At 39.7% G+C, this 26,816-nt stretch overlaps 1 protein-coding gene across 44 annotated transcripts in view; it reads right to left on the bottom strand.

Annotated features, from left to right (window-relative positions):
• NEB (nebulin) overlaps nt 1-26,816 on the bottom strand; it is a 222,981-nt gene that overhangs the window by 177,010 nt on the left and 19,155 nt on the right. For 43 of the 44 annotated variants that reach the window (XM_035304905.3, XM_078327751.1, XM_078327755.1 and 40 more), the window contains exons 11-27: nt 20,335-20,439; nt 19,549-19,656; nt 16,752-16,868; nt 13,936-14,040; nt 13,744-13,851; nt 13,542-13,646; nt 13,039-13,137; nt 11,954-12,058; nt 10,904-11,011; nt 10,703-10,816; nt 8,714-8,815; nt 8,512-8,619; nt 8,317-8,421; nt 7,198-7,296; nt 4,476-4,580; nt 3,808-3,915; nt 3,601-3,714 (exon numbers count right to left, since the gene is read on the bottom strand). In XM_035304905.3, the coding sequence (XP_035160796.3) occupies nt 3,601-3,714; nt 3,808-3,915; nt 4,476-4,580; nt 7,198-7,296; nt 8,317-8,421; nt 8,512-8,619; nt 8,714-8,815; nt 10,703-10,816; nt 10,904-11,011; nt 11,954-12,058; nt 13,039-13,137; nt 13,542-13,646; nt 13,744-13,851; nt 13,936-14,040; nt 16,752-16,868; nt 19,549-19,656; nt 20,335-20,439 (1,815 nt within the window). The remainder of the gene's footprint in view (nt 1-3,600; nt 3,715-3,807; nt 3,916-4,475; nt 4,581-7,197; nt 7,297-8,316; nt 8,422-8,511; nt 8,620-8,713; nt 8,816-10,702; nt 10,817-10,903; nt 11,012-11,953; nt 12,059-13,038; nt 13,138-13,541; nt 13,647-13,743; nt 13,852-13,935; nt 14,041-16,751; nt 16,869-19,548; nt 19,657-20,334; nt 20,440-26,816) is intronic. The other variant, XM_078327775.1, reaches the window with a different exon arrangement.

Here is a 26,816-nt window from a genome sequence, read left to right as displayed (position 1 = left end):
TTCAGAAACCGACCCAGAACCGCACAGCTTCATGGAAACTGAACAACTGGCTCTTGAATGTTGACTGGGTAAACAACGAAATGAAGGCAGAAATAAAGAAGTTCTTCAAAACCAATGAGAACGAAGACACAACGTGCCAGAACCTCTGGGACACATTTAAAGCAGTCTCTAGAGGAAAGTATATAGCAATAAGTGCCCATATGAGGAGAATGGAGAGATCCAAAATTGACACCCTATCATCAAAATTGAAAGAGCTAGAGGAGCAAGATCAAAAAAACTCAAAACCCAGCAGAAGAGAAGAAATAACTAAGATCAGAGCTGAGCTGAAGGAGATTGAGACACGAAAAACCCTCCAAAATATCAATAAATCCAAGAGCTGGTTTTTTGAAAAGATCAACAAAATAGACCACTAGCCAGATTGATTAAAAATAAAAGAGAGAACAACCAAATAGATGCAATAAAAAATGATAAAGGGGAAATCACCACAGATTCCACAGAAATTCAAACCATCATCAGAGAATATTACAAACAACTATATGCGCATAAACTAGTAAACCTGGAAGAAATGGATAAATTCCTGGACTCCTGTGTCCTCCCAAGCCTAAACCAGGAGGAAGCTGAAACTATGAATAGACCAATAACAAGGTCTGAAGTTGAGGCAGCAATTAAGAGCCTACCACACAAAAAAAGCGCAGGTCCAGACGGGTTCACAGCCGAATTCTACCAGACACACAAGGAGGAGCTGGTACCACTCCTTCTAAAACTATTTCAAACAATCCAAAAAGAGGGAATCCTTCCCAAATCATTTTATGAGACCAACATCATCCTGATACCAAAACGAGACCCAACGAGAAAAGAAAACTTCAGGCCAATATCCATGATGAACATAGATGCAAAAATCTTCAATAAAATATTGGCAAGCCGATTGCAACAGCAAATCAAAAAACTTATTCATCATGATCAAGTAGGATTCATCCCAGGGATGCAAGGCTGGTTCAACATACGCAAGTCTATCAATGTAATTCACCACATAAACAGAACCAAAAACAAAAACCACATGATTATCTCAATTGATGCAGAGAAGGCATTTGACAAAATTCAACAGCCCTTTATGCTAAAAACCCTCAATAAACTCGGTATCGATGGAATGTATCTCAAAGCAACAAAAGCTATTTACGACAAACCAACAGCCAACATCATACTGAATGGGCAAAAACTGGAAGCATTCCCTTTGAAATCTGGCACTAGACAAGGATGCCCTCTCTCACCACTCCTATTCAATATAGTACTGGCAGTTCTAGCCAGAGCAATCAGGCAAGAAAAAGAAATAAAAGGTATTCAAATAGGAAAGGTGGAAGCCAAATTGTCTCTATTTGCAGACGACATGATAGTATACCTAGAAGACCCCATTGCCTCAGCCCAAAAACTCCTGAAACTGATAAGCAACTTCAGCAAAGTCTCAGGATATAAAATCAATGTGCAAAAATCACAAACATTCGTCTACACCAATAACAGACTTAAAGAAAGCCAAATCAAGAATGAACTGCCATTCGCAATTGCTACAAAAAGAATAAAATGCCTTGGAATACAACTCACAAGGAACGTAAGAGACCTCTTCAAGGAGAACTACAAACCACTGCTCAACGAAATCAGAGAGGACACGAAGAGATGGAGAAACATTCCATGTTCATGGTTAGGAAGAATTAATATCGTGAAAATGGCTATACTGCCCAAAGTAATTTACAGAATCAACGCTATCCCCATCAAGCTACCATTGACTTTCTTCACAGAACTGGAAAAAACCACCATGAACTTCATATGGAACCAAAAGAGAGCCCGCATAGCCAAGTCAATTCTAAGCAAAAAGAACACAGCGGGGGGCATCACACCACCGGATTTCAAACTATACTACAAGGCTACAGTAATCAAAACAGCATGGTACTGGTACCAAAACAGAGATATAGACCAATGGAACAAAACAGAGGCACCGGAGGCAACACAACATACATACAACTATACAATCTTTGATAAACCTGACAAAAACAAGCAATGGGGAAAGGATTCCATGTTTAACAAATGGTGTTGGGAAAACTGGCTAGCCATGTGCAGAAAGCAGAAACTGGACCCCTTCCTGACACCTTACACTAAAATTAACTCCAGATGGACTAAAGACTTAAACATAAGACCTGGCACGATAAAAACCCTAGAAGGAAATCTAGGCAAAACTATCCAGGACATAGGAGTAGGCAAGGACTTCATGAACAAAACACCAAAAGCATTGGCAACAAAAGCCAAAATAGACAAATGGGACCTAATCAAACTCCATAGCTTCTGCACGGCAAAAGAAACAGTCACTAGAGTGGATCGGCAACCAACAGAATGGGAAAAAATTTTCGCAGTCTACCCATCTGACAAAGGGCTGATATCCAGAATTTACAAAGAACTCAAACAGATTTACAGGAAAAAACAAACAAGCCCATTCAAAAGTGGGCAAAGGATATGAACAGACACTTTACGAAAGAAGACATATATGAGGCCAACAATCATATGAAAAAATGCTCATCGTCACTGGTCATCAGAGAGATGTGAATCAAAACCACATTGAGATACCACCTCACGCCAGTCAGAATGGCGATCATTAAAAAATCTGGAGACAACAGATGCTGGAGAGGATGTGGAGAAAAAGGAACACTTCTACACTGTTGGTGGGAGTGTCAATTAGTTCAACCATTGTGGAAGACAGTGTGGCGATTCCTCAAGGCCTTAGAAATAGAAATTCCATTTGACCCAGCAATCCCATTACTGGGTATATATCCAAAAGACTATAAATCGTTCTACTATAAGGACACATGTACACGAATGTTCATTGCAGCACTGTTTACAATAGCAAAGACCTGGAATCAACCCAAATGCCCATTGATAATAGACTGGATTGGAAAAATGTGGCACATATACACCATGGAATATTATGCAGCAATCAGAAATGATGAGTTTGTGTCGTTTGTAGGGACATGGATGAATCTGGAGAACATCATCCTCAGCAAACTGACACAAGAACAGAAAATGAAACACCGCATATTCTCACTCATAGGTGGGTGATGAAAAATGAGAACACATGGACACAGAAAGGGGAGTACTAAACAGTGGGGTCTATTGGGGGGAAAAGGGGAGGGCCAGTGGGAGGGGGAGGTGGGGAGGGATAGCCTGGGGAGAAATGCCAAATGTGGGTGAAGGGGAGAAGAAAAGCAAAGCACACTGCCATGTGTGTACCTACGCAACTGTCTTGCATGCTCTGCTCATGTACCCCAAAACCTAAAATCCAATAAAAATTAAAAAAAAAAAAGAATACAATCAATATTTTATTAAATATTAATGCATACATTTTTCAAAGTGAAATGGACATCAAGTACCAATCAGTAATTTCTCCCCTCAAACATGGGAGATGCAATAATCCAGGGCATTATTCTAAAGTTTTCTACAGCAGTACTTTTGTGAATGTGAGAGAGCCTATGCTTATGAAATCCTTTTCCACATGACTACCTTGGGCATCATAACAGGAAGTCCATCTTGAAAACAATACAGATTCACAAAGACACTCACATCACTCTGGTGTTTGGCTGTCTTCAAGGAGTGCAGCATCTTGGGATCATCATTAATGCTGAGGGCCCCAATCATTTTCCCTTTGCTTTTTTCATAGTCTTTCTTGTACATCACCTGCAAAGACATCACACGTGCCAGATCCCACTCACCAGGAAATGTCCCCGGGGCCACCCTGTCCAGGTCCCCAGGTCCCCAGGCCACACTCACATCACTGGCGTTCTTGGTGTTGGCTTTGGCTGCCAGCAGGGGAATGGCATCCACTTTAATTTCAAACTTCTTGGCTTTGCTCTTCTCCCAGTCTTGCTTATAAAGATTCTGGACAGAAAAATTCAGCAAAGGAATGATAAGAAGAACATTAAACACAGTGTAATCCAGTAAAAAAATAAAAATATTTTCAAAATTTGTGTATACATACTTATTTCACCTATAAATACTATATTTATCAAATTGTAGCATACGTATTGATTTATCCATCACCCGGTTTCTTTCTCCCTACCAGTAAGTAAGTATAAACTACTCTTCTTAATGTTCTGTAAAGACTCTGCTACCTTGATTTATATAAGGATGCTATAAAATGACAATGACTTGGAGAAGGTGAAATGTGACATTTACATGGAAAAGATGTTGTAAAACTGCAGGGAATAGCAGAAGGGTAACTGAGAGATCTTCTGATGGTAACAGAGACTGTGGAAAATGAAATCTGATAGCTAAGTAGGAGTCTTAAGAACATTTCGACCTTAAAAGCTCTACTTACAATCTGGTAACAATCTTAGTACTTGTTTATTTGTATAATTCCTAGTCTTGTCTTTCAAAATTGATACCATTTTCTGTTTCCATGCACAGCAAACATAGGCTTCTGTGGCTTTGGTACTTACATCACTCAGATTGTAGGCATTGACTCTGTGTTGGATGAACTGTGGAGCATCTGCTGGTACATGGCACTTGAACTTCTCACCTTCATGTTTTGCTTTGTAATTCAGCTGATAAACAAAGGATGATTGAACAGTTCAGGGGAACTTCTTTGAATTTATTTAGGACAGTTTATATAGCCAAGGTGTTAGTGCCCTTTTTAAAAAAATGCCTCAAAGAGATACTCAATTCAGTCAAAGTCTCATTCCCTATTTCAGGGACTGTGGTACAGTCCCTCTTTACCCGTGGGCGATACTTTCCAAGACCCCCAGTGGCCACCTGAAATCATGGATAGCACTGAACCCTATATATACTATGTTCTTTCCTATACATATATACCTGTGATAAAGTTTAATTTATACATTAGGCACAGTAAGAGATTAACAATAACAACAGAAAAATTATAACAGTATATTGTAATAAAAGTAATGTGGATATGGTTTATCACTCTCAAATATCTGTTTGTTTTTACCCTTCTTTTTCTTGATAAAAAAAAAGGACAAAGGGGGATGGTGTGAGATTTCATCATGCTACTCAGAACAACATGCAATTTAAAACGTAGGAATTGTTTGTTCCTGGAATTTTCCATTTCAGATTTTTGGGCCATGGTTGACTGCAGGTAACTGAAACTGTGGAAAGCAAAACTGAATAAGGGGACTGCTGTGTAACTATACTTTGGGCTACCAGCTGCCATTGCATAGATTCTGTTGCATACATGGGAATATGATCTGATCTACACTGCTAGGCTGTATCTGGAGAACATGAACTTCTGTAATCAAAGCACTAACAAAAACAATAATAATTCTAAATCAAATACTAGCGCAGGTAAAAATATATGTAAACAATTCTTTCTTCTTTTCTTTCGCATTCTATAGGGTCTGGCTCCATCACCCAGGCTAGAGTGCAGTGACACAATCTCAGCTCACTGCAACCTCCACCTCCCAGGCTTAAGTGATCCTCCCACCTCAGCGTCCTGAGTAGCTGGGACTACAGACATATGCCACCATACCCAGATAATTTTTTTATTTTTTTGTAAAGACAGGATTTTGCCATGTTGCCCAGGCTGGTTTCAAACTCATAGGCTCAACTGATCTGCCTGCCTCAGCCTCCCAAAGTGCTGGGGTCACAGGTGTGAGCCACTGCACCAGGCTGTGAATTCTTATTTACAATATTAAACATAGGATTGTATTTTTTTAAAAGGTGGTGTTAGGTGGAATGAAGGGAGTATAAAGAACGGATGAAGCTATTGAATTTTGGAGCCAAAAGCAAAAATGCACAAGATTGAGAATTCTGCAAGAAGCAATTCTAAGGCAGAGTCGATTGCCTACCCAAGCCAATAAAAAGAGTGATTGATAGTGACTGTGACCACATACAGTACTATATTTCTCTGCAGCTTGCTGAGTTTAGCTAAATCAGCAGTGTAGGTGTTTAACTGTTCTTTATTGGGACACAACATATTAAGATGCTCAGAAAAGTGGCACATGAGCTGAAATGACTTCTAGGTTATACTGATGCCATTCTCCTCTTTAACAGCTGCATATGAGCTAATTTGTATCCTTAAAACACATTTTATTGCAGGAAAAACCGTATCTTTCACTTTCCTATCTCGAGACTGATGTACTACTCTCCAGGACTTAGCTATGTTAGCACCTTGCTGTTCAAAGAGTAGCGTACAAATCACAGCATCAGTATCACCTAGAGGCTTATGAGAAAGTCAGAATATGGGCCGGGCGTGGTGGCTCAAGCCTGTAATCCCAGTACTTTGGGAGGCTGAGGCAGGTGGATCATGAGGTCAAGAGATCGAGACCATCCTGGTCAACATGGTAAAACCCCGTCTCTACTAAAGATACAAAAAATTAGCTGGGCATGGTGGTGCGTGCCTGTAATCCCAGCTACTTGGGAGGCTGAGGCAGGAGAATTGCCTGAACCCAGGAGGCGGAGGTTGCAGTGAGCCAAGATCGCACCATTGCACTCCAGCCTGGGTAACAAGAGCGAAACTCCGTCTCAAAAAAAAAGAAAGTCAGAATATGGAGTCCTCCAGATGTACTGAATCAGAATCTGTACTTCAACAGGGTCAGTAGGCGACTGCATGAATGTGGATGTTTGAGAAGCACTGCTGCTTTTCCCCTGATCTTGGCATGTTTGGACCATGCCTGTCTTAGACATTCTTTGACCACTCAATCTAAAGTGCCCATCCATTTCTTTCTCTGATGTCATCCCACTTTAATTCTGTAGCATCATTCTATATTAGTTTTCTTATCATTGTTTGATGTCTGTCTTGCTACGGTGCCCTTTCTTTCTGGAAAGTCTTTGCTAGCAAATTCAAGAATAGGAAATATTTGCCATGTTACCTACCCAAATAGATGCTTTTGTTGTCAACTGTTTATTTAAGTTGACATGAAGTTTTAGGGCACATGTGACAGATCCTAATGAATAAGATAATCCCACTAAAAAACAGTGAGTTGTTTAAAAAAAAACAGTAATTATTTTTATTATTGTCTAACACAACATTCCTCAGGCTATACAATTCAATCTAGCAGCCTCATTTGTGTTTTAATAAAAAAATCTTGAAAAATAATAATATTAGAATGGTAGATGAGCCCATGAAGATTAAGCATGTAAATGCCTAAGTTTTAAATGAGCAAAGCACTCGGGGTCACCCACACTTGCATAAATCAAAGCACTTACATCGCTAAGCTGTTTCGTGTTGAGCTGGGCTTGCAACAGTACAGGAGTATCAGTGACTGCTGTGAATTTGGTCTTATCTGGATGAACTTTGTAGGTATGCTAGAAAAGATGTTCTTTATGAAATTTATAATGTATTTATACGTTATAATTTATCAATATAGTCTTGGTTATACATACACTAACATAAAAAATGGTTCCAGGTCAAAACAGAGTTTATTTTGTTCCTAAAACTTAGTTGATGCATTTACATTCTCTCTCTCTCTCTCTCTCCCCCCACCTCTTGAATCCCCACTCCCCAAGTTGCCTCTGGTCTGCCTACAGCAACTCAGTAACCAGAGTAACCCTTCCCCCACTGAAGCCTTACAATGACTCTTTATTGAACCTGGTATTCAGTCTAAACTACATGTTGGTTTACGATCCCTGCAGAAACCATTCCCTCCTCATCCCCTGTCATTTCACCTCTTACTACTGCCCTCCTCCCCAGTATATTCTAGCCACCCCCCATCATTTCAATTCCTTAAATGCTGAGCTTGTTCTCTCCTTAGGCTGCTCTTGCCCTGACCTTGGCCTGGCTGGTCATGCCTGTTTTAGACCTTCCTTGATCACCCAGTCTAAGATGCCCACCCAGTCACTCTCTCACACCTTGTCCTATTTTAATTCTGTATCATCATCCTATATCATTGCTTGTTATCTTTCTTATTTCTGTGCTCTCTTCCTTTATTATTTGTTTCTTCCACTCCAGTGGGAGCACCTCAAGAGGTGGCCCACTTTTTCCTTGTCTTTCTCGGCACCAAGGAAATTGCCTGGCCCAGGCTGCCTTCTCATATGAATTTGTTAAATAATGAACACCTATCTCAAACCTGCATGTCTTTCTTTTACCCCGAATTTGCATAGATATAAACTAATGGAAATTAAGATTTATAAAATCTGAAATTATTTTGTAACAAATAGCCCTCTTCATCATAATTGTTGTGTTTCCCAGTTCCACCCCAAAACCAAATGTAAAATGTAATTATCTCCTAATTATTATACATTAGCATTTAAATTCCTGCTAAATTTACCACTAGATGTCACAAGAATCCCAAACCCAATTTCAAGAATTCAGGGCAGCTAACTTACATCTTTACACTGGTCCAGCTTCTTGATTGCTTCATATTCTTGTGTTATTGTCTGAGGGAAATAGCATTTTCCTTTATCTTCTTCATACTCTGCTTTGTAACTTTTCTATAATGAGAAAAACCAAAAATAGATTGTGATTATTACGGCTCTCAAACAATGTCACCGTGAGGCATGAACCACTGTCTTCAAACTTACGTCACTGTTTTGAGCTGCAACTTTCATGCAGTGTGTGTGATACGGGTCCTCAAAGCTGCCTACATAATGCCCCAAAATATTCTTCACATATAAGTCTTTATATTTAGCCTGAAAAATAAAATAAAGGTAATCCAAGTTAACAATCATTTGTCAAACAGTAGGAATGCCCTCCAACCCAAGAGGTAACCGTGGTTTTTCGAACCTCACTGAAGTTTTTCAGCTGAGTATCAAGTTGATACTTCGGGGTCTCGCAGTAATTCATACTCTTCGCCTTTGTCTTCTCATAGTTTTCCTTGTATAATCTCTGTTAAAGGAAAAAGAAATTAAACCAAAAAGACAGAAAAATATACCCCATAAAGTAAAAGCCACGTCACTGCTACACTTTAACTGAAGGGGCAAAATTTACGTTTTCTCAGCATCTATTTTCCACAAAGCAGAAAAAGCAGAATTAGTGTGATAGAGGCTCATGCCTTATATAATCTCACCTGCTAATAATCACAAATATGTTTATGTTACTTGTCCTAATATTTTTTCAGACTGAATAACTTAAAGCACACTGATGCTGCTATTTAAGCAAATTTTTGTCTTAAAATAATTCATTTGAATATGTTTAAAGAAAAATGAGTTTGGCTAGATGGCAGTGGCTCACACCTGTCATCACAGCACTTTGGGAGGCCAAGGAGGGCAGACCACTCAAGACCAGGAGTTTGACACCAGCCTGGCCAACATGATGAAACCCCACCACTACTAAGAATACAAAAATTAGCGGGCATGATGGCACATGCCTGTAATCCCAGCCATTAGGGAGGCTGAGGCAGGAGAATAGCTTCAACCTAGAAGGCGGAGGTTGCAGTGAGCCAAGATCGTGACACTGCACTCCAGCCTGGGTAACAGGGCAAGACCCTGTCTCCGGAAAAAAAAAAAGAAAAAGAAAAAGAAAAAGAAAACTGAGTTTTTTAAAGAGCTGATGCAAAATGACATATAAGATATAAGGTGAACCTTAGATAAGCACAGTCCTGGAAGCGTACTCTGTTCAGCACTTGGTGAAACACATTTTGTAACACCTCTATATGAAAAGATGATTTGTCTGTATTTCTTTTTTGCTGGGAATTAGGAAGGCAATTTCTGTGAAGAGTTTTATTATTTTTTGATTTCCAACTTTCAAGTTCAAGGGTACATGTGCAGGACGTGCAGGTTTGTTACACAGGTAAACGTGTGCCATGGTGGTTTGCTGCACAGATTGTCCCATCACTCAGGTATTAAGCCCAGCATCCATTAGCTCTTCTTCCTGATGCTCTCTCTCCTATCCCACACCCCCGCCTTCCAACAGTGTGTGTTGTTCCCTTCATGTATCCATGTGTTCTCATCATTTAGCTTCCATATAAAAGAACATGTGGTATTTGATTTTCTGTTCCTGCTTAGTTTGCTGAGGATAATGGCTTCCAGCTCCATCCATGTCCCTGCAAAGGACATGATCTCATTCCGTTTTATGGCTGCACAGTACTTCATGGTGTATCTGCACCACATTTTCTTTATCCACTCTATCACTGATGGGCATTTAGGATGACTCCATGTCTTTGCTATTGTGAATAGTGTTGCAATGAACATACACATGCATGTGTATTTATAATAGAATGATTTATATTCCTTTGGGTATATATCCTGTATTAGGACTGCTGAGTCCTATTTTATTTTTATTAAGTATGTTAAAGTCTTTAAAATAAGATCAGTATTCTACAAATTTCTTTAAAAAAGACTTTGCTTTTGAGTTTTTGCCTCATGTACTTTTTCTTACTTCGTCCTTTAACCTACTTCTTGCTTTTCATTTTTCTGTATTTTTGCAAACTACCTTAATCAGTTGTGGGCATTGGGTGAATACCTACATGTGCATGTACCTATATTTACACATATGAAGCTCATTTCTAGGAAAAACAATAAAGGCAATGATATTGCCAGAATATTTTTCCTCCTAATAAAACAGCAGGCATTAAGGAGAGGAAGGAAACTTCTGCAGTATTCACTGGCATTGAAGACATCCACAATAGGGAAGTCCATCTTCCTTTACCACCTGGGTGAAGCTTTCACGTCCTGAATCCGAGATTTCAGTTAGGCTAATGTCCATCCAAGCTCATCTTAAACAGAGACTTTGCGGCCACATCTGAACATAGGGGTGAATTACAAACACACTCACATCACTCTGGTTTTTGGCCACCTTCAAGGAGTGCAGTATCTTGGGATCGTCATTAATGCTGAGGGCTCCAATCATTTTCCCTTTGCTTTTTTCATAGTCTTTCTTGTACATCACCTGCAAAGACATCACACGTGCCAGATCCCACTTACCAGGAAAGGCCCCTGAGGCTGCCCTGTCCCCAGGTCCCCAGGCCACACTCACATCACTGGTGTTCTTGGTGTTGGCTTTGGCTGCCAGCAGGGGAATGGCGTCCACTTTAATGTCAAACTTCTTGGCTTTGCTCTTCTCCCAGTCTTGCTTATAAAGATTCTGGACAGAAAAATTCAGCAAAGGAATTGGCAAAAGTGATCTGTATGTCATCATCTTTAAAGACCAATGGGTAACTAAATACCTTGTCTCAATATAAAATAAATGGGCCCTTTTTATTGTCCAGGAAATCATGCATATTTTAAATATTTCTTCTCAAGCTGAAGCTATTAATTCTCTAGGTTGGGCTTCTCTACTCTCCATGAGAATTTTTTTATCAAATTTAATTCTAGCTATTATACTAATATTTGATTCCTAACACTGAATGTTTTACAGAGTAGCACAAACATTCTACAGTTAACTTAGTTTTTATGATACAAAGGCATCACTTTCATCTGACCTCTAAGTTCTCTGCAAAGGTTATTTCATAAATCATTACAATACTCATTGATACCAGATAATCTTAGTACTCATTTACAGAATTATTGAAGAAATTGAGAACCCCAAGGGTAATTAAACTTTTCTATAAAATTAAGTTTGAAAAATTAAAGATAGAAATGGATATCTGAACTTCTGCCCTTTCTATCCCCTATATCTTTATTTATGCAAGTCCTCACACATGTAGAAATAAGTATCATTTATGTGAAATAAGGGACATTATAAGCCCAGGGAATAAATGAATAATAGTATAATTTAAATAAACATATGGCTAACAGATCTACCATTAAAATTTACAATTAAGCATAAATGAGTGGTAGCATTTTAAGGGATGGTTACGATAATTTCATACAATTATCCAACTGTATGAAACTACTTACAAGATTGCTACACACATTTTGTAAGGTGAATTCAGTAATAATGGCAGAGGCGTAAGAACATGATACAAGTGTTAACTGTTCTTCCCATTTTTAACATTGAACTATTCATTGAATTGTAATGAAGCAATTCAAAAATAAAAGCAGAGGTTGTCAGTATATCACATGGTACAGGGCATGAGGAACTTACATCACTCAGGTTATAGGCATTGACTTTGTGCTGGATAAGAGCAGGAGTATCAGGGGGGATATGGCACTTGAACTTTTCACTTTCATGTTTTGCTTTGTAATTTAACTATGATGAGAGAGACAGACAGACAGACAGAGAGAACATCAATTAGCTCAGAAGAGTTGTTCCAGAATACAAAAATTCTTGTGTGGTACATTTTGCAAAATAAGTAACAACATTGTTGAGAGCAGAAGAGACTTCTAGGGCTTGGGTAGGCCACCTGCATGACTGAACCTGTGTGTGGGACACTTGCCAGCAATGATCACATCGGTCACCATGGTAGGACCCTAAGGGAATGAGGTAGCTCTGTCAAACACGCCTCTCTCCCTGCATAGCGCAGTTGGCCCTGTATGTTCTGGGTAGTGCCCCGTGCTGTCTTTCTTGCCACTGTCAGTGCTCACATACTGGAGCCACTTTCCTTTCATCTCATTAAGATTCCTCTCACAGACATCAGGGCTTTTGATGCTCTTATTGGAGCCTTCATTTCTGGACATAAATCTACTGAGGTTACTTTTTTTTTTTAGTTCAACGTAAGTTTGGAAGTCCACACTTAAAGTTCACATAATAAAATTTGTCTCAGAGATTCCAATTTCCAGAAACTTACTAGGGAGAGAGAAACTCATGTACTGAATACCTGCTCTTGGCCACGGTATGCACAGTGTACATTCTCCCTTTACTTACTCTTCAAAACAGCCACAATTACAAAAGGCAAATATCAGGCAGAGGGTGGTTAAACCTTTGCCCATCCAGACTTCAATGACAGAGCTAACATTTGAATGCAGTTTTGTCTGACTCTAGAACTCACGTTCTTTCCATTGCTTTAAGCTACATTTGTTTCCTTTACAGAATCATTTCATTGTAAATGTTATCCACCCCACAAGATGCAGAAAAATATTTTATACAAATATATAGAAATACATACAATTTAAACTTGCTAATACTTACCCTGCCTTTTGAATAAACTTGTAAGTGACTGGATTTTATGTACAGGGTTATGAAATGTTATCTCGTATAATTAGATGTCCTGGGTAGTTAGAAGAACTTACATCACTCAGTTGTTTGGAATTGACTTGGGCTTGCAGCAGAACAGGAGAGTCGGTTACTTGGGTGAACTTTGTCTTATCTGGATGGACTTTGTAGGTGTGCTGTGGGAAGCAAAGGCATTTGGTTTAGCAGTATCACCTGTCAGATCCGAGGTGGCCCATAGGCCAGGCAAATAGAACCTCATGCCCCACAAAGCAAAGAAACTTGTAGTTAATAAAATATATATATTTTTCTAACTAGACTGCAGTTTGAGAGATTCTTCATACATCTGTATTAGAATCTTCAGGTTCCTGATAATGCTTCTTTGGGAAAATGAGCTAGAATTACCTCTTAAAATGCAGGGATGCCAACAAGGGGAAAATAGAATATTTACTACAAAATGGATTTCATTTCTTGCAATTGCCTGGCTTACACTTATTTATAAAAGTGTCAGCATTTTAAACATATCTTGACCACTAGATGCTATGGAAGGCAGTCACATTCAAAGTTCAGACTACAGACTTACATCTTTACACTGATCTAGTTTCTTAATTGCTTCATATTCTTGAGTTATGGTCTGGGGGAAGAAGCCTTTGCCTCTGTCTTCTTCATATTCTGCTTTGTAGTTTTTCTATGAGGAGAAGAAATCAGGCATAAGATGTAGCCATTGCATTCATGCCCTAAGAAAAATGTTATTTGAAAAGTCAAACAATTATCTTAGAACTTACATCACTGTTTTGAGCTGTGACTTTCATGCAGTGTGAATGGTATGGATCCTCAAAGCTGCCTACATAATGTCCCAAAATATTTTTTAAGTAGGAATCTTTGTATTTGTTCTGAAAAACAAAACATATTTCATTTATTAGTTGGCGAAATAATAATTCCTTTTTAACAGAAGGAGTGACCGTAAGATCGCTTACATCACTACTGAAGTTCTGCAGAACAGTATCGAGCTTAAATTTGGGGGTCTCGCAGTAATTTATGCTCTTTGCCTTTGTATTTTCATAGTTTTCCTTGTATAGTTTCTGTCAAAGAAAAAAAATCAGTTAAAGTAGATTCCTGTCACTCCCACACTGATTATAACACCTATATTTTCTAACAGTAATTGAAAGATGAAGAAAAGATATCATCTGTCTGTCAACTGTCTTAAAAACTGACAATTGAGGCCAAGCACAGTAGATCACGCCTGTAGTCCCAGCACTTTGGGAGGCCGAGGAGGGCAGATCATGAGGTCAGGAGTTTGAGACCAGCCTGGCCAACAAAGTGAAACCCCCTCTCTACTAAAAACACAAAAAATTAGCTGGGTGTGGTGACGTGCACCTGTAATCCCAGCTACTTGGGAGGCAGGAGAATCTCTTGAACCTGGGAGGCGGAGGTTGCAGTGAGACGAGATCATGCCACCGCACTCTAGCCTAGGTGACAGAGCTAGGCTCAGTCTCAAAACAAAACAAAAAACATGACAATCAATCATGGGGTGTCATGAATCATAAGACTGTTCATTTAGCAATAATTATAAAGCCTAGGTTTCGTACATTCCAAACTCTTAAAAATTAAGAAACCAATATGCTACCTCTGACCAAGCCCTTAGTAGCAGGGATTTGTGTGTATTTCTGAATTACTGCCCTCTCTGCCTTTCAGCTCCCATACTCTTTCCTCACTGATAGTACCACAGCAAACATGGAGATTTTGACCAACTGCAAGTTGTTTAATTTTTTTAAACAAACTTTCATGAAAAAGTTATATAAGTTAAGAAATATACAATCTCCCTCCTTATAATAAAATCTCTTACTATACAAACAATTAGCCTTAAAAATAAGATGTACATATATGAGAACTGGTACTATGAATTATTACTAACTCTTCTCTGTCAGCATTTACCTTTAGCTTGAAGAACAACAAGAAGCAATGGTTAGTTTAAATATGCCACTGATAGAGCAGATTACTGTCACTTTTTCATTCTGGGTTTTCGAAATTTAAATGATGCTATTCCTATTTAAGATTTTTAGATTCCTATCACACACTGGGGTCTGTGGGGGGACTAGGGGAGGGACAGCAGGGGGGTAGGGAGGATGGGGAGGGATAACATGGGGCGAAATGCCAGATATAGGTGATGGGGTGATGGAGGCAGCAAACCACATTGCCATGTATGAACCTATGCAACAATCCTGCATGATCTGTACATGTACCCCAGTACCTAAAGTACAATTTAGAAAACTACACACACCTACACACACACACACACACACACACACACACACTTAATTATTTATAAAGATTTTTAGATTCCTGTCTTTATCAACAAAGGAGATTTGAACTGGGGCTGTTCGATGTTTAATAAGGATTTTTTCACTTAGAGAGCACAACTGCTTTTACACTATTGGTGGAAATGTAAATTAGTACGATCACTATGGAAAAATAGTATGGAGATTCCTTAAAGAACTAAAAGCAGAACTACCATTCAATCCAGCAATCCCAGTACTCGGTATCTACCCAGAGGAAAAGAAATTATATGAAAAAACACTTGCACATGCATGTTTATAGCAGCACAATTCATAACTGCAAAGATATGGAACCTAAGTGCCCATCAACCAAGAAGGGGAGAATGAAAACATGGTGTATATACAACATGGAATGCTACTCAGCCACAAAAAAGAATGAAATAATGTCTTTCGAAACAACTTGAATGGAGCTGGAGGCTATTATTCTAAATAAAGTAACTCAGGCGTGAAAAGCCAAATGTTGTATGTTCTCACATACAAGTGGGAGCTAAGCTATGAGGACACAAAGGTATAACATGATATAATGGACTTTGGGCACCTGAGTGGAAGGTTGGAGTGGGAGTGAGGGAGAAAGGACTAGTATTGCTTACAGTGTACACTGCTCAGGTGACGGGTGCAGCAAAATCTCAGCAACCAACGCTAAAGAGCTTTCCCATGTCACCAAGAACCTCCTGTACCTCCAAAACAACTGAAATAAAATGTTTTGAAAAAGAAAGCAAAAGTGCTTTGCATTGATTTTTCAGCAGAGCTATTGGGTCAGATTCATTTATACTCTCTCACTTGCCACTTTACCCCACCTGCTCCCCAATCACACACACGTATTTCCTATGCTGCTGAGTTCAAGGGACAAAGAAAACATCACTAACCCACACAGACGGCTGCATAAAATCCACAAATATTAGGAAAGCTTAATGCAAACCTAACCATAGGAGATAAACTCAAGCTATCACATATTCAATCTCTCTCTCTCTCTCTCAGGCTGTCTTTTAATGCCTAGCCCAGTCTCATTTGCCTCATTTGTTTTAAATTGAATGGCTTAGTCGGGCTCTTAATAATTGCACAATTAGAATGTCCTGTGAAGACTTAGGGGCCCATCTTTTAAGTGCTGGTGTTGGCAAATGATGGTTTCTGAGGCCAAGATCTGTCTTTGAAAGTCTCCTTCTGCCTCTGTGAAAATCACAACACATCTACAATGTGGAGGCCCAGGTGCCCAGCGCTCACAAGCACATGAGAATGTCCCAGCCCATTGAATTAACCCCATAGAACCACAAACATTAAGGCACCTTATACTCGGAGGGACTCATGCCTTTCCGTGGTTAGACAGTTCCAATGAACCTACCACTCCATAATCTTACAGTATTTGCAAAGTTACATATGCATTTAGTCATTAGATGAGAAAGTTTTCAACTCTTTTGCAGCTAAGGTTTAAAAACACTTCTTGACAAAAATATACTTACATCACTCAGGGCATTTCCTGCCGCCTTCAGCTGCCTAAGCAGTGGGTTCTCTGAAGCAGGAAGCACATTATAATCTGCTTTTCCTTTATTCTTTTCATAGTCTTCTTTGTATTTTACCTGTAGGAGTGAAATAAAATGATAAAGTAACTATTTTTGCCCCTGTCTCTATTATGGATATTCTGACATACTTCCACAAATCAATTTTCTCTTGAGAAAAATGGCAGCTTGACATTTTATAAACAAAATACTCATAGTAACTCATAACAGCAGAGGAGAAACTGCATAAATTTCCAGCATGCTTTTTCTTCCCATTCCTTTATTCATTCCAAATTATCCACAAGGTATCAATTCTGTGCCCGGCGTGAGGTCAGATATAAGAAAGAACAACACATTGTTTTTGCCCTCAAAGAGAGAGATATAGAAATAATGGGAGAGAGAAAAAGATGAAAATAGTGACTGTGCAACATGCCCCAGATACCTATGGCGTAGAACCTTCACTCAGCTCTTCACGCCCAGCTACCTATCTGCCAACACGCTCCTAAAGAAAGGAAGCGAGAAGCACCACTAATCTACCCTTTTATGCCTCACCTGCGACTGTACGTGGAGCACACATGTATTCAATGTACAAGTAGGAGGATGAGAAAGGAGTGGGGAGAAGGAGCCTAGCTTTCCCTTTTGCCCTTCCCATTTGCAACTTTAATTCCAGCTGTGGCAGCAGCAGCAAGTTGAGGGGTATTGGGGGAGAACAGGGAAGACAGGGTTCACAAGCCCCCACCAGAACCCTGTCCACAGGGATTAGAACAAGAAACTGATTCTGGTTCCCACCATAATCCCCAGTGTAAGCCCTTTATTCAGGCAATATCACCACAGAAGTTCAAGGAATCCCAGATAAATCCAAGACATGAACCTCAGAAAACAAAAGCAATCAGCTTGATATCCAAGGGCAAGAGACATACAACAGAAGCACAGAGGCATCCACCCCACAGCCTCCAGAGAGCATCACAGGGGTGAGCTACAGGAATGAGAGACTCAGATCGCTTTTCTACCTTAGAGAATTAAGTTTCCTTGAAAAACAAAAACAACTAGAAAGCAGATTCACAAACCGTACTATCCCCCTACCTGCAGCTGGGATATGCAGCCTTCTCCCCTGTTAAACAGATGAACTGCCAGGGATTGCGGCAAAGCCATCACCGCCTCTTGAGCACCAGATCTCTTCCCCTTCCACCTACTCTAGGATATCACCCAAGCCATTCTTCCCCCTTCTAACATCACCAAATCTTCCCTCTCTACTGGATTCTTTCCATCAGCATGATGTTTTGGGTTCCTACCTCAAAAAGTCCCTCTTTACCCACTTTTTCATCAGCTACTTGCCCATTTTCTTCTTTGCCTACCAGGAAAATACTTAGAGTGGAATATACTTGTATCCTCAATTTCCCTCTTTTCATTCACTCATGAATCCTCTCCAAGCAGACTCAACCAAATTGCTCTTGTTCAGGTGACCAGAGACCAGACATTGGTAAATCCATTTCAGAGACATTTGACACAGGACATTGATTCAGAGACAAAGGAGTCAATGACTCCCTTTCCCCTTCACTTGCTTGTCAATGCATTTCCCTCTCCAGTTTTGCTTCTCTCTCATCTCAAATATAAGTTCTCGTGGAAAAACCCACAGTTCAGTCCCTACGGTTTCCTGTTTACACTCACTCCCTTGATATTCTCCAGATTCATGGCAGGAAACACTGTATGTGGATAACACCCCAGTTTATACAACTTTCCATATATCTCTCCTGAAACTTCAGGCTCATGTAATCAACTGACCACTGACACTTCCACGTGGATGTCTAAAAGGCATCTCAAATCTACCATGTATGAAGATGAGCTCCTGTCTGTCCTCAAAAAATTACTAACTTCTTCCATAGTCTTCCCTGTCACAATAAAGGGAAACACCATTTACCTAACTGCTTAGACCAAAACCTGCATCCTCCAATACATCAGCAAATCAGGTCAGATCTGCTTTCAAAATTCTTCTCGTCACTTGCCCTGCTACCCTCCTGGTCCAAAACACTACTGTCTTACACGTGGAGGCTATGATAGCCTTCTAAGTGATGTAATCCTGCTTTCTCTCTTCCGGTACAGCCAAGGCCAGAGTCAGAACCAAGTGTATTTGGCTTCAAAGCTAATGCTCTCTTTAGTAACCATAGTGCTTTAGAATGCCAAGGATTCAGACTATTCACCAAAGTCACTCGATAGAGCATATGGAAATATCTATGGATTTATGAACCTGCGACCAGGTTTTTCTGTAGTCAGTGGGAAATTAAGAAAAATAATGATAGTATTGCATGTAGGAGTGCCTATCTTCGTATAAGGCTACCAATTGCCTCTTTCTGGGGGAGAAGTCCTGCTCTCTAAGATTACAATCTTTCTACTTCTAAATAGCAAAAGGCCTTTTCAGTGAGAAGACACTACATCAATTTGATAAATGTACAGTTTGGTTCCTCAGGAAAATAATAATAAATTACTCCAGGAAACACTGAAGATGGTAATTAGATAGTATTAATGCTCATACATGGCCAAACATTTTTAAGTTGCCCTATGATAATTCCAAAGTACTTTTGTTGTTGTTCTTGTTGTTTCAGTTCTACTCTTCTTCAAACACCTCGCATCCGCTGGTCTCAACCCTGGTATTTCCCCCAAGAACCACCCCTCCCCTTTTTTACTAATTTTATACCAGAGCCAAAGTTATAAGAAATCCATCCATCCTCAAACCATCAAGATAAATGGGATGATTTCCTCGTACCTTGCTAGCTGCCACACCAGCTTGTTTATTCACTTTATACTCTGGTGTTTCAGTCTGCATGAAGTAGATCTGGTCTTTCATGTTTTCAAAATCTTCCTGGTATTTCCTCTGTAAGACATTAAACAAGCTAAAGAACTGCTGAGAAAACAAACTATACAAGGGTTTACATGAGAAGACACAGGGATTTGGAAAAGTTACCCAAAGCCACCATGTCCTTGGTTTAGGCTGATCAGATTACAATTAGAGAATGTGGTACCATTGCAAAAAATGATTAGCAACTTAACAGAGATTTAGAACAATTAGAATCGGCTAAAAACAGGATTAGAAAGGCTTTTCTTGGCTACTAAGAAAGAGCTCTTAAGAGCCAGGAGCAGGAAACGTAAAAGGAAAGAAAAATAATAGTTAGATTTATGTTTTCCAGTGACGAGACATTAAATTAATCAATTCCATAACCATACAGTTTGGCACCTCAGGCAAAGAATAAATTAAAAAGAGTCCCTTTAACTTGTACTAACTGCACTTTGCAGTCAGTAAGAGGGTCTCACCATAATGTTCCTGTGAAAATTGAGGTAGAAATAATGGCATTTGGCCAAAATAATATTTCTCAAAAGGAAAGAGAGTTTGTGAAATTTCTTTCTTAACAGGAACTCTATACCAGGTCTTGCCCCAAGAAGAGGGGCCTCAAGTGTTCTGGAACCACTTTAGGTAGAACAGGTGGCCAGCAGTCACTAAGGAAAGGGGTCTCCCTCCCAGGACGACTGACCCTGGCCAGCCCTTCCCACTTACTGTGCTGATGTTTTCAGCATTCATTCTGGCGTTTGCAACTTCAAAGCAAGGTGTCTCACTCCATTTGCCTTTGATTTTATTTTCATAGTCTTGTTTGTATTTTTGCTAGAAAAAAGAAAAAGGAAAAAAGGAAAAGACAAGCACAACTCATGAATTGGCAAATAAGGCAGCAAATTAAGAAATAATGATTAACTTTAAAAAATATCTTCAGCAAACCATTCTTAGGTCCTTAATAAATGTCTTTTAAAAAAAATCTTCCAATGTTGTGTCAATTTACCCAACCAGGAAGTTGGGTGAGGGGGGATAGAGAATGGAGAAAGGGTACTAATGCCCCCTTCCCTTGCTGAGTTTGGGGACTTCATTTATTCAGAACTTGCAGATGTCCCCTGATGTTTAAAGAAATAGAGTCAGAAGTCATCCTCTCTTTATATTTCAGAGTTACAATACAACCTATCAACCTGAGATTTCTATGTCAAATGAACTCAGCCATTGATTTCTAAGCTTTACCAAAACCCCTAGTTATTCAGAAAGCAATAGCTACAGTAAAATTCAACTTGCAGGCTAACGAGTAGACCTTCTAGAGTTAAATTTAATAGGAACTAGAAAGTAATTCAAAAATTGAATTATTGCCCCAATTGACTCCCAAACCCCACTCCATCTGAATCCCAGGCTGCACGCTCCTCCTGGAAGAGAGAGGCACCGTATCTTCTTCGCTTTCTTATCCTCAGAACCCAACATAAAATGCAGCACGCAGAAGTTACCTCATAAATGTTTGTTCAACTACACTAAACTGAGACCATGATATGTGGTTTGAAATATTTTGGCTTAAGTGTTCTTGGTTAGCCAAGCCAACCCCAAACCTGGGCTCATGAGCCAGAGCCCAAGCTGAGTTAGAGCAATTCTCCCTCCATGGTTCATAAAAATGTGTTAACAGACATAACTAATAGGTCTCAAGGCACTGGCACGTGCCTGCATCCCCTTAATTCCCATTGAGGAAAAAGAAAGTGTCTTTCTGGTATACCTTTAACAGAAGAACTAAAGGTGAATGATGTGCAGAGTCGACGAGCTTGGGTTAAAGGAAGCTTTGCCATCATTCAAATGCCTAATGTCTTTTCTTCTCAAAAGGTAAATATGCAAAATAATAGCCAACTGGTTTTCGTAGCTATAAATTTTAGAGTCTTGGGCCTGGGTTTAAACTCTGGGAACAAGACCTGACTTTGTCATGACCAAATGTGTTATTTAGCCTCTCCAAGATTCTGTTGTCTCAGCCACAACTGCTGGTGATAATATTTACAGAGAGGCCTGCTGGGAAGTTTAATAAGATCATTCACTGAAGAGTGCTTTGTAAACCCCACAGTGCTAAGAAAATACAGGGTATAACAATTGTAACAATAATAATAGCTATTATTATTGTTATCATCATAACAGAAAGTCAGAAACTCCATAAGAAAAAAAATTGTATGTGCATGGAAGGAAAAGTTCTTCAATGGAAATCTTTTCTAAGATAAGATGCATGTTATACTGCTGATTGATTTACCTGCACTTTGTTTTGAAGATTTAAAGAACTGAAGTCAATAAAAGTGATTTTTGGATTTTCTAAGACTACTTATAGAAATGTTTCTAATCTTTTTTTGGAAACAGACCTTTTCAAGAAATTGAGAAAGCTATAAAATGCTCCCAAACAGTTACAATTTCAGAGGTTCTTGATATACCTATACCTCAGGTTAGGATCTCCTAATCTATCATTTTTTGGAGGGACGTGGCCCTACCTCCTGCTTGAGGAGAAAAGCCTTAGGTTTGGGAAGGGGCAACTGGACCTGATCCCCAAAACTGAGATCCAGAGAACTTTGAAACATTATTTAAAGTTGAGAAGGTAGCAGATATTCTTAATGAGGTCTAAATGTTGGACATTTATCAAGAAACAGGCATTGCATATGTAGATTTGTTAAGGATAATTGAGCAGGAGACTAATTCTCACAGTGAGAGATGGTTGTCTGGTTTTCAAGAAGATATTAAAACCAGATGCAAAACAAGAGTGTAAGATCACTCAACCCCCTCATCCAAAGTCCTTCATCTTTCTTAATCTTCACAGACCTATCCAGGTCCGTAGGTATTTCCTCCTACCCAGCAGCTGAAATGGGTCAGGGTGGAGACAGAGGTCTCACAATCCACTCCTGAGCAGGGCCAAGTCTGGGAAGATTTTCATGACACAGGAGGGGGCTGGAGCTTGCTGACCACTGAGGAAGTTATGGCCTTCTGTCTCATTTGTGGGTAGGAGAGAAGTTGAAAGGACAAAGGTCCGTAGGTGGAGGAGTGAGAGGAAGAGAAAGGTATGTGTCCACATGGGACCCTCTCTACCAGCCAAAGGAGTCTCATTCTGCATATCTGAGAGTGAGGCCAGAGTTTTTGTACAATTCATGGAGATGGGTTACCCATGTTAGGGTCCAACATCCAACCTTCCCAACATCCAAACGCAACAGAGTTGGAGAGAAAGGTTAGGGGGAAACCTTTCTCTTCAAACTCTGTTGTATTTGCAGTTGATGGAAACTTGGAAGAAAGAGTCAGTTTAACTTCTCTAGAAATGTTTGGTTTGTTTAACAGAGGAAAGTATGTCAGGTCAATTACAAGCTCTGGGATACCTTCTCTGGGTAAGAGGGTGACCATGTGTCCATAGATACAGTAAGCTTGTTTTCCTCCTCCTCAGAGGTCAGCTGAGGGGACTTCCATGGGGCCATAAACTGGGTACCCTGGTGTCTTGCTTAAACACATGGCTTCATTATTTACTTTCAAAATCCACATCTGTAATTTTTATGTGGTTATCAAATGGAAAGGAATATGAAGGCAGTTAATTACCCTTTTCTTCTGTGAGTAGCTAAGCACTGGGACTCCTGATGGTTTCATTCATAAAAAAGTCATCCCTACAGAAAGGGTATAAAGAACCCAGCTGGTATTTTTATTGCCCACAGTGGGCCCAATGCCATCTGCTTGACTCAATCAAATCTCTTCTAGTGAAATCAATGGAAATCTTCCGAATTCTATGTGATAGAAGAATTTCCATGGTATTAGAGGACCAGAGCCTGGTTTCTTCATGCTGTGTAACAATATGTTACTGAAAGATTATTCTTTTTTAAATTTAGGTTCCAGTTGGTATCAATGGGAAATTCCAACCTGAAATCTTCTATTTTTTCTTTTGTGGATCTGGAAGGGAGCAGAGAGGCAGGTACAGAGAAACTAAAGGGACTTCCTCATCTTGTATTCAGGGCCTCACTTTCAGCTGGTTATGGGGTACATAGCTTCCCCACCTGGAAGGCCCGTTTCTATGAATAATTCTGCCTGTTCATCTATGTTAGAGCTACAAAATACAGCTGAGACAGAAGGAAGTAAGTAGCTGATGGCTTTGGCCAAAGACAAAGGTGAGAGAATTGATTCTGACAGGTGTAGTAAGGAAGGCTGGCAAATGGAATGTAACATTAGTGTAATCACTGCAGATATGCGATTATTACCATCTGAACTGGGAGCTGTAAGAAAAGGATGTGAGGATGTGGAGAGAACTCCACCCAAAATATGGCTCCCTACTATAATGAGCATTTTGAATTAAAGGCCCTTAGAGATTAATGGAAGCTTGGAAGCTAGAAGAGACTTTCTATCTACATAAAGACCAGACAGTCCCACTAAGGAGAACAATTGTTTCCCCCTAATCTTCCCCGCCCCCGCCTGCTGCATGCTATCTCTCCCCTTAGTTGATACTATTACTCCACAGGGCAAAGCCAGTTCTGGCAATGCTTTCAATGTATCCAACATTGTCACCTTGCCCACCTAGAATGGTGCCATCCAATGCATATATAATGCAAGTCATTCTCATAGCCACATTTTTAAATCCTCTACCTCTCCCAAAGCACAGGTTCAAGTTTTCTTATCTGCCTAAGGTCCAGACCTACCAAAGAAGAAACCAATTGCCTCTGACCCCTTCCCTGAGTTTTCAACTGAACGTATATTGCAGGAAGGAAGGCTAAAGTTTGTCAACAAACCTGGACAGACTTCTGTCAAAAAGTCGTTGTTCACTTTGTGAGCCCAACAGACTTCACTCCAGACTACTATATGTTCTTCAGACCCACTGAATTCTTCCTAGTGATCATTTCTTGCCCCTCAGCAGAATTCTTCTTCTCCCCACTCCCCATAATCTATTTTGCCAGAATCCACGTTCCTTTCTGTAACTTCAAGATGGTATATAAGCTTCAGCACTTCCTGGGGAGCTAGGGCTTCATTCTGAAGGCTCCCATGTGTACATGTTAAATAAATTTGTATGCATTTTCTTCAATCTGCTTTTGGAAAGTCTGTTTTTCAGCCAACCTTCAGTGGGCCAAGGAGGACCCCTTGGCCCCAACAGATGGATCTCAGCAACATGATTCAACAAGGGGATATTGAGTTTAAATGCATGCGAGTGAGTAGATAAGGAAGACTTTAATCCTATTTTAGGGAGGAAGAGGACATGATGCTGCTGCAACATGGGTCATAGCATCTTGAAGTAAGGAGGGAAGACAGTACCAGAGGTAAGTCACTTTGAGAAGTCCTGTGCCTCCCTCGTGGGATAGTTTGTTGTTGGATGGACTTCTACCAATCCCAAGCATTTCTGCCCAACACAACTACTACTTTGGATGCACAAGGCATTAAGAACTCAGAAATCTGGGTAAAACTGGGAATAAATAATGTCACCACGGCCAAATCTAGTGATTTTTTTCACAGCCACCTTCCCCTTAGCTCATATTATTACTCCACAGGGCAAGGCCAGTTCTGGCAATGCTTTCAATGTATCCAACATTGTCACCTTGTCCACCTAGAATGGTGCCATCCAATGCATATATAATGCACGTCATTCTCATAGCCAGATTTTTAAATGTAGAAAGAAACATGTGAGAAATAACTTTTATAATATAGTTTACTGAACCAAGTAAATCTGAAATATTAACATTCCAACATGTGATCAATATAAAATATTAATTTGAAACATTCTTTTTTTCATAATTAAGTATCCAAGATCCAGTGTCTATTTCTCACATATTGGACACTAAGTGTTATGGAATGAATGTCTGTGTCTCCATCCCCCAATTTCATACGTTGAAGCCCTAACTCTCAAGTACCATGTGATGGTACTTGGAGGTAAGGGCCTTTGGGAAGCAATTAAGTTTAGGTGAGGTCATGAGGGTGGGAACCCCATAATGAGATTATTGTCATTATAAGAAGAGGAAGAGACCAGAGTTGCTCTGTGTCTCCACTGTGTGAGGACACAATGAAAAGGCAGCTCTCTACAAGCCAGGAGGGGGTCTCTCACCAGGAACTGAATCCGTGATCTTAGACTCCCAGCCTCCAGAACTGTGAGAAAATAAATGTCTATTGTTTAAGCCACCCAATGGATGGTATTTTGTTGCGGAAGCCCCAGTTGACTTATATGCTTAGTTTGCACTGATCAAAGTCAGATGCTTCCTGGTCACATTTGGCTAGTGGCTTCCGTACTGAAGAGTACAGCGCTACACCAACTGGCAAGTCTAAATTGGTGGAGAGAATGATTATAGAGGAGTTCAAAAGTAATTTTCCAAAATCACTTTTAAGGCAGGGGAATTCCTTGAACCAGGGAGGTGGAGGTTGCAGTGAGCTGAGATTGCGCCACTGCACTCCAGCATGAGACTTTGTCTCAACAAAACATACTTAAATAAGGCATTTGATAAGGCGCAAAACATACTTAAATTGCGCCACTGCCCTCCAGCATGAGACTTTGTCTCAACAAAACATACTTAAATGTTTCTTTAGTAAAGAAACATTCTTTTAAAATAGACTTTAAATAAAAATTTAAAAATAGATTCCTTTTTATTTCTAAATGACCACTCGAAACATTTTTTTTATTTTTCTTCCAAGAAGATAAGTTATCCTTCTCCTCTATCTTATTTACAATATCAACACTTTTTTTTTTTTGAGACAGAATTTTGCTCTTGTTGCCCAGGCTGGAGTGCAATGGTGCAATCTTGGCTCACTGCAACCTCCACCTCCCGGGTTCAAGCAATTCTGTCTCAGCCTCCCTAGTAGCTGGGATTACAGGCATCCGCCACCATGATTGGCTAATTATTTGTATTTTTAGTAGAGATGGGGTTTTACCATATTGCTAGGCTGGTCTCAAATTCCTGACCTCAGGTGATCAACCCACCTCAGCCTCCCAAAGGGATTACAGGTTTGAGCCACCCCACGCGGCCATTATCAACAGTTTCAGTGGACCATGTATTTATATATAGTTCTAAAGTTAATTTCTTCTTAGCCTTGAGCAAAATTTCAGATTGGTAGTATTCCTATTAGTGAAATTTTACTATACTTACTAGATCCTTTATTCAAACAGCTCACAGTTAGGTAATCTGCAATATCGAACACTAACAAACATCATTGAATAGACATCATCTTCCATACTATTTTATCCTTCTTCACTACTAGATACTTTA

This window comes from Callithrix jacchus, chromosome 6 (assembly GCF_049354715.1).
Source record: "Callithrix jacchus isolate 240 chromosome 6, calJac240_pri, whole genome shotgun sequence".
Taxonomy (NCBI): domain Eukaryota; kingdom Metazoa; phylum Chordata; class Mammalia; order Primates; family Cebidae; genus Callithrix; species Callithrix jacchus.
Note: the sequence above shows the minus strand (reverse complement) of the source record. Positions and strands in the feature narration are given on the sequence as shown.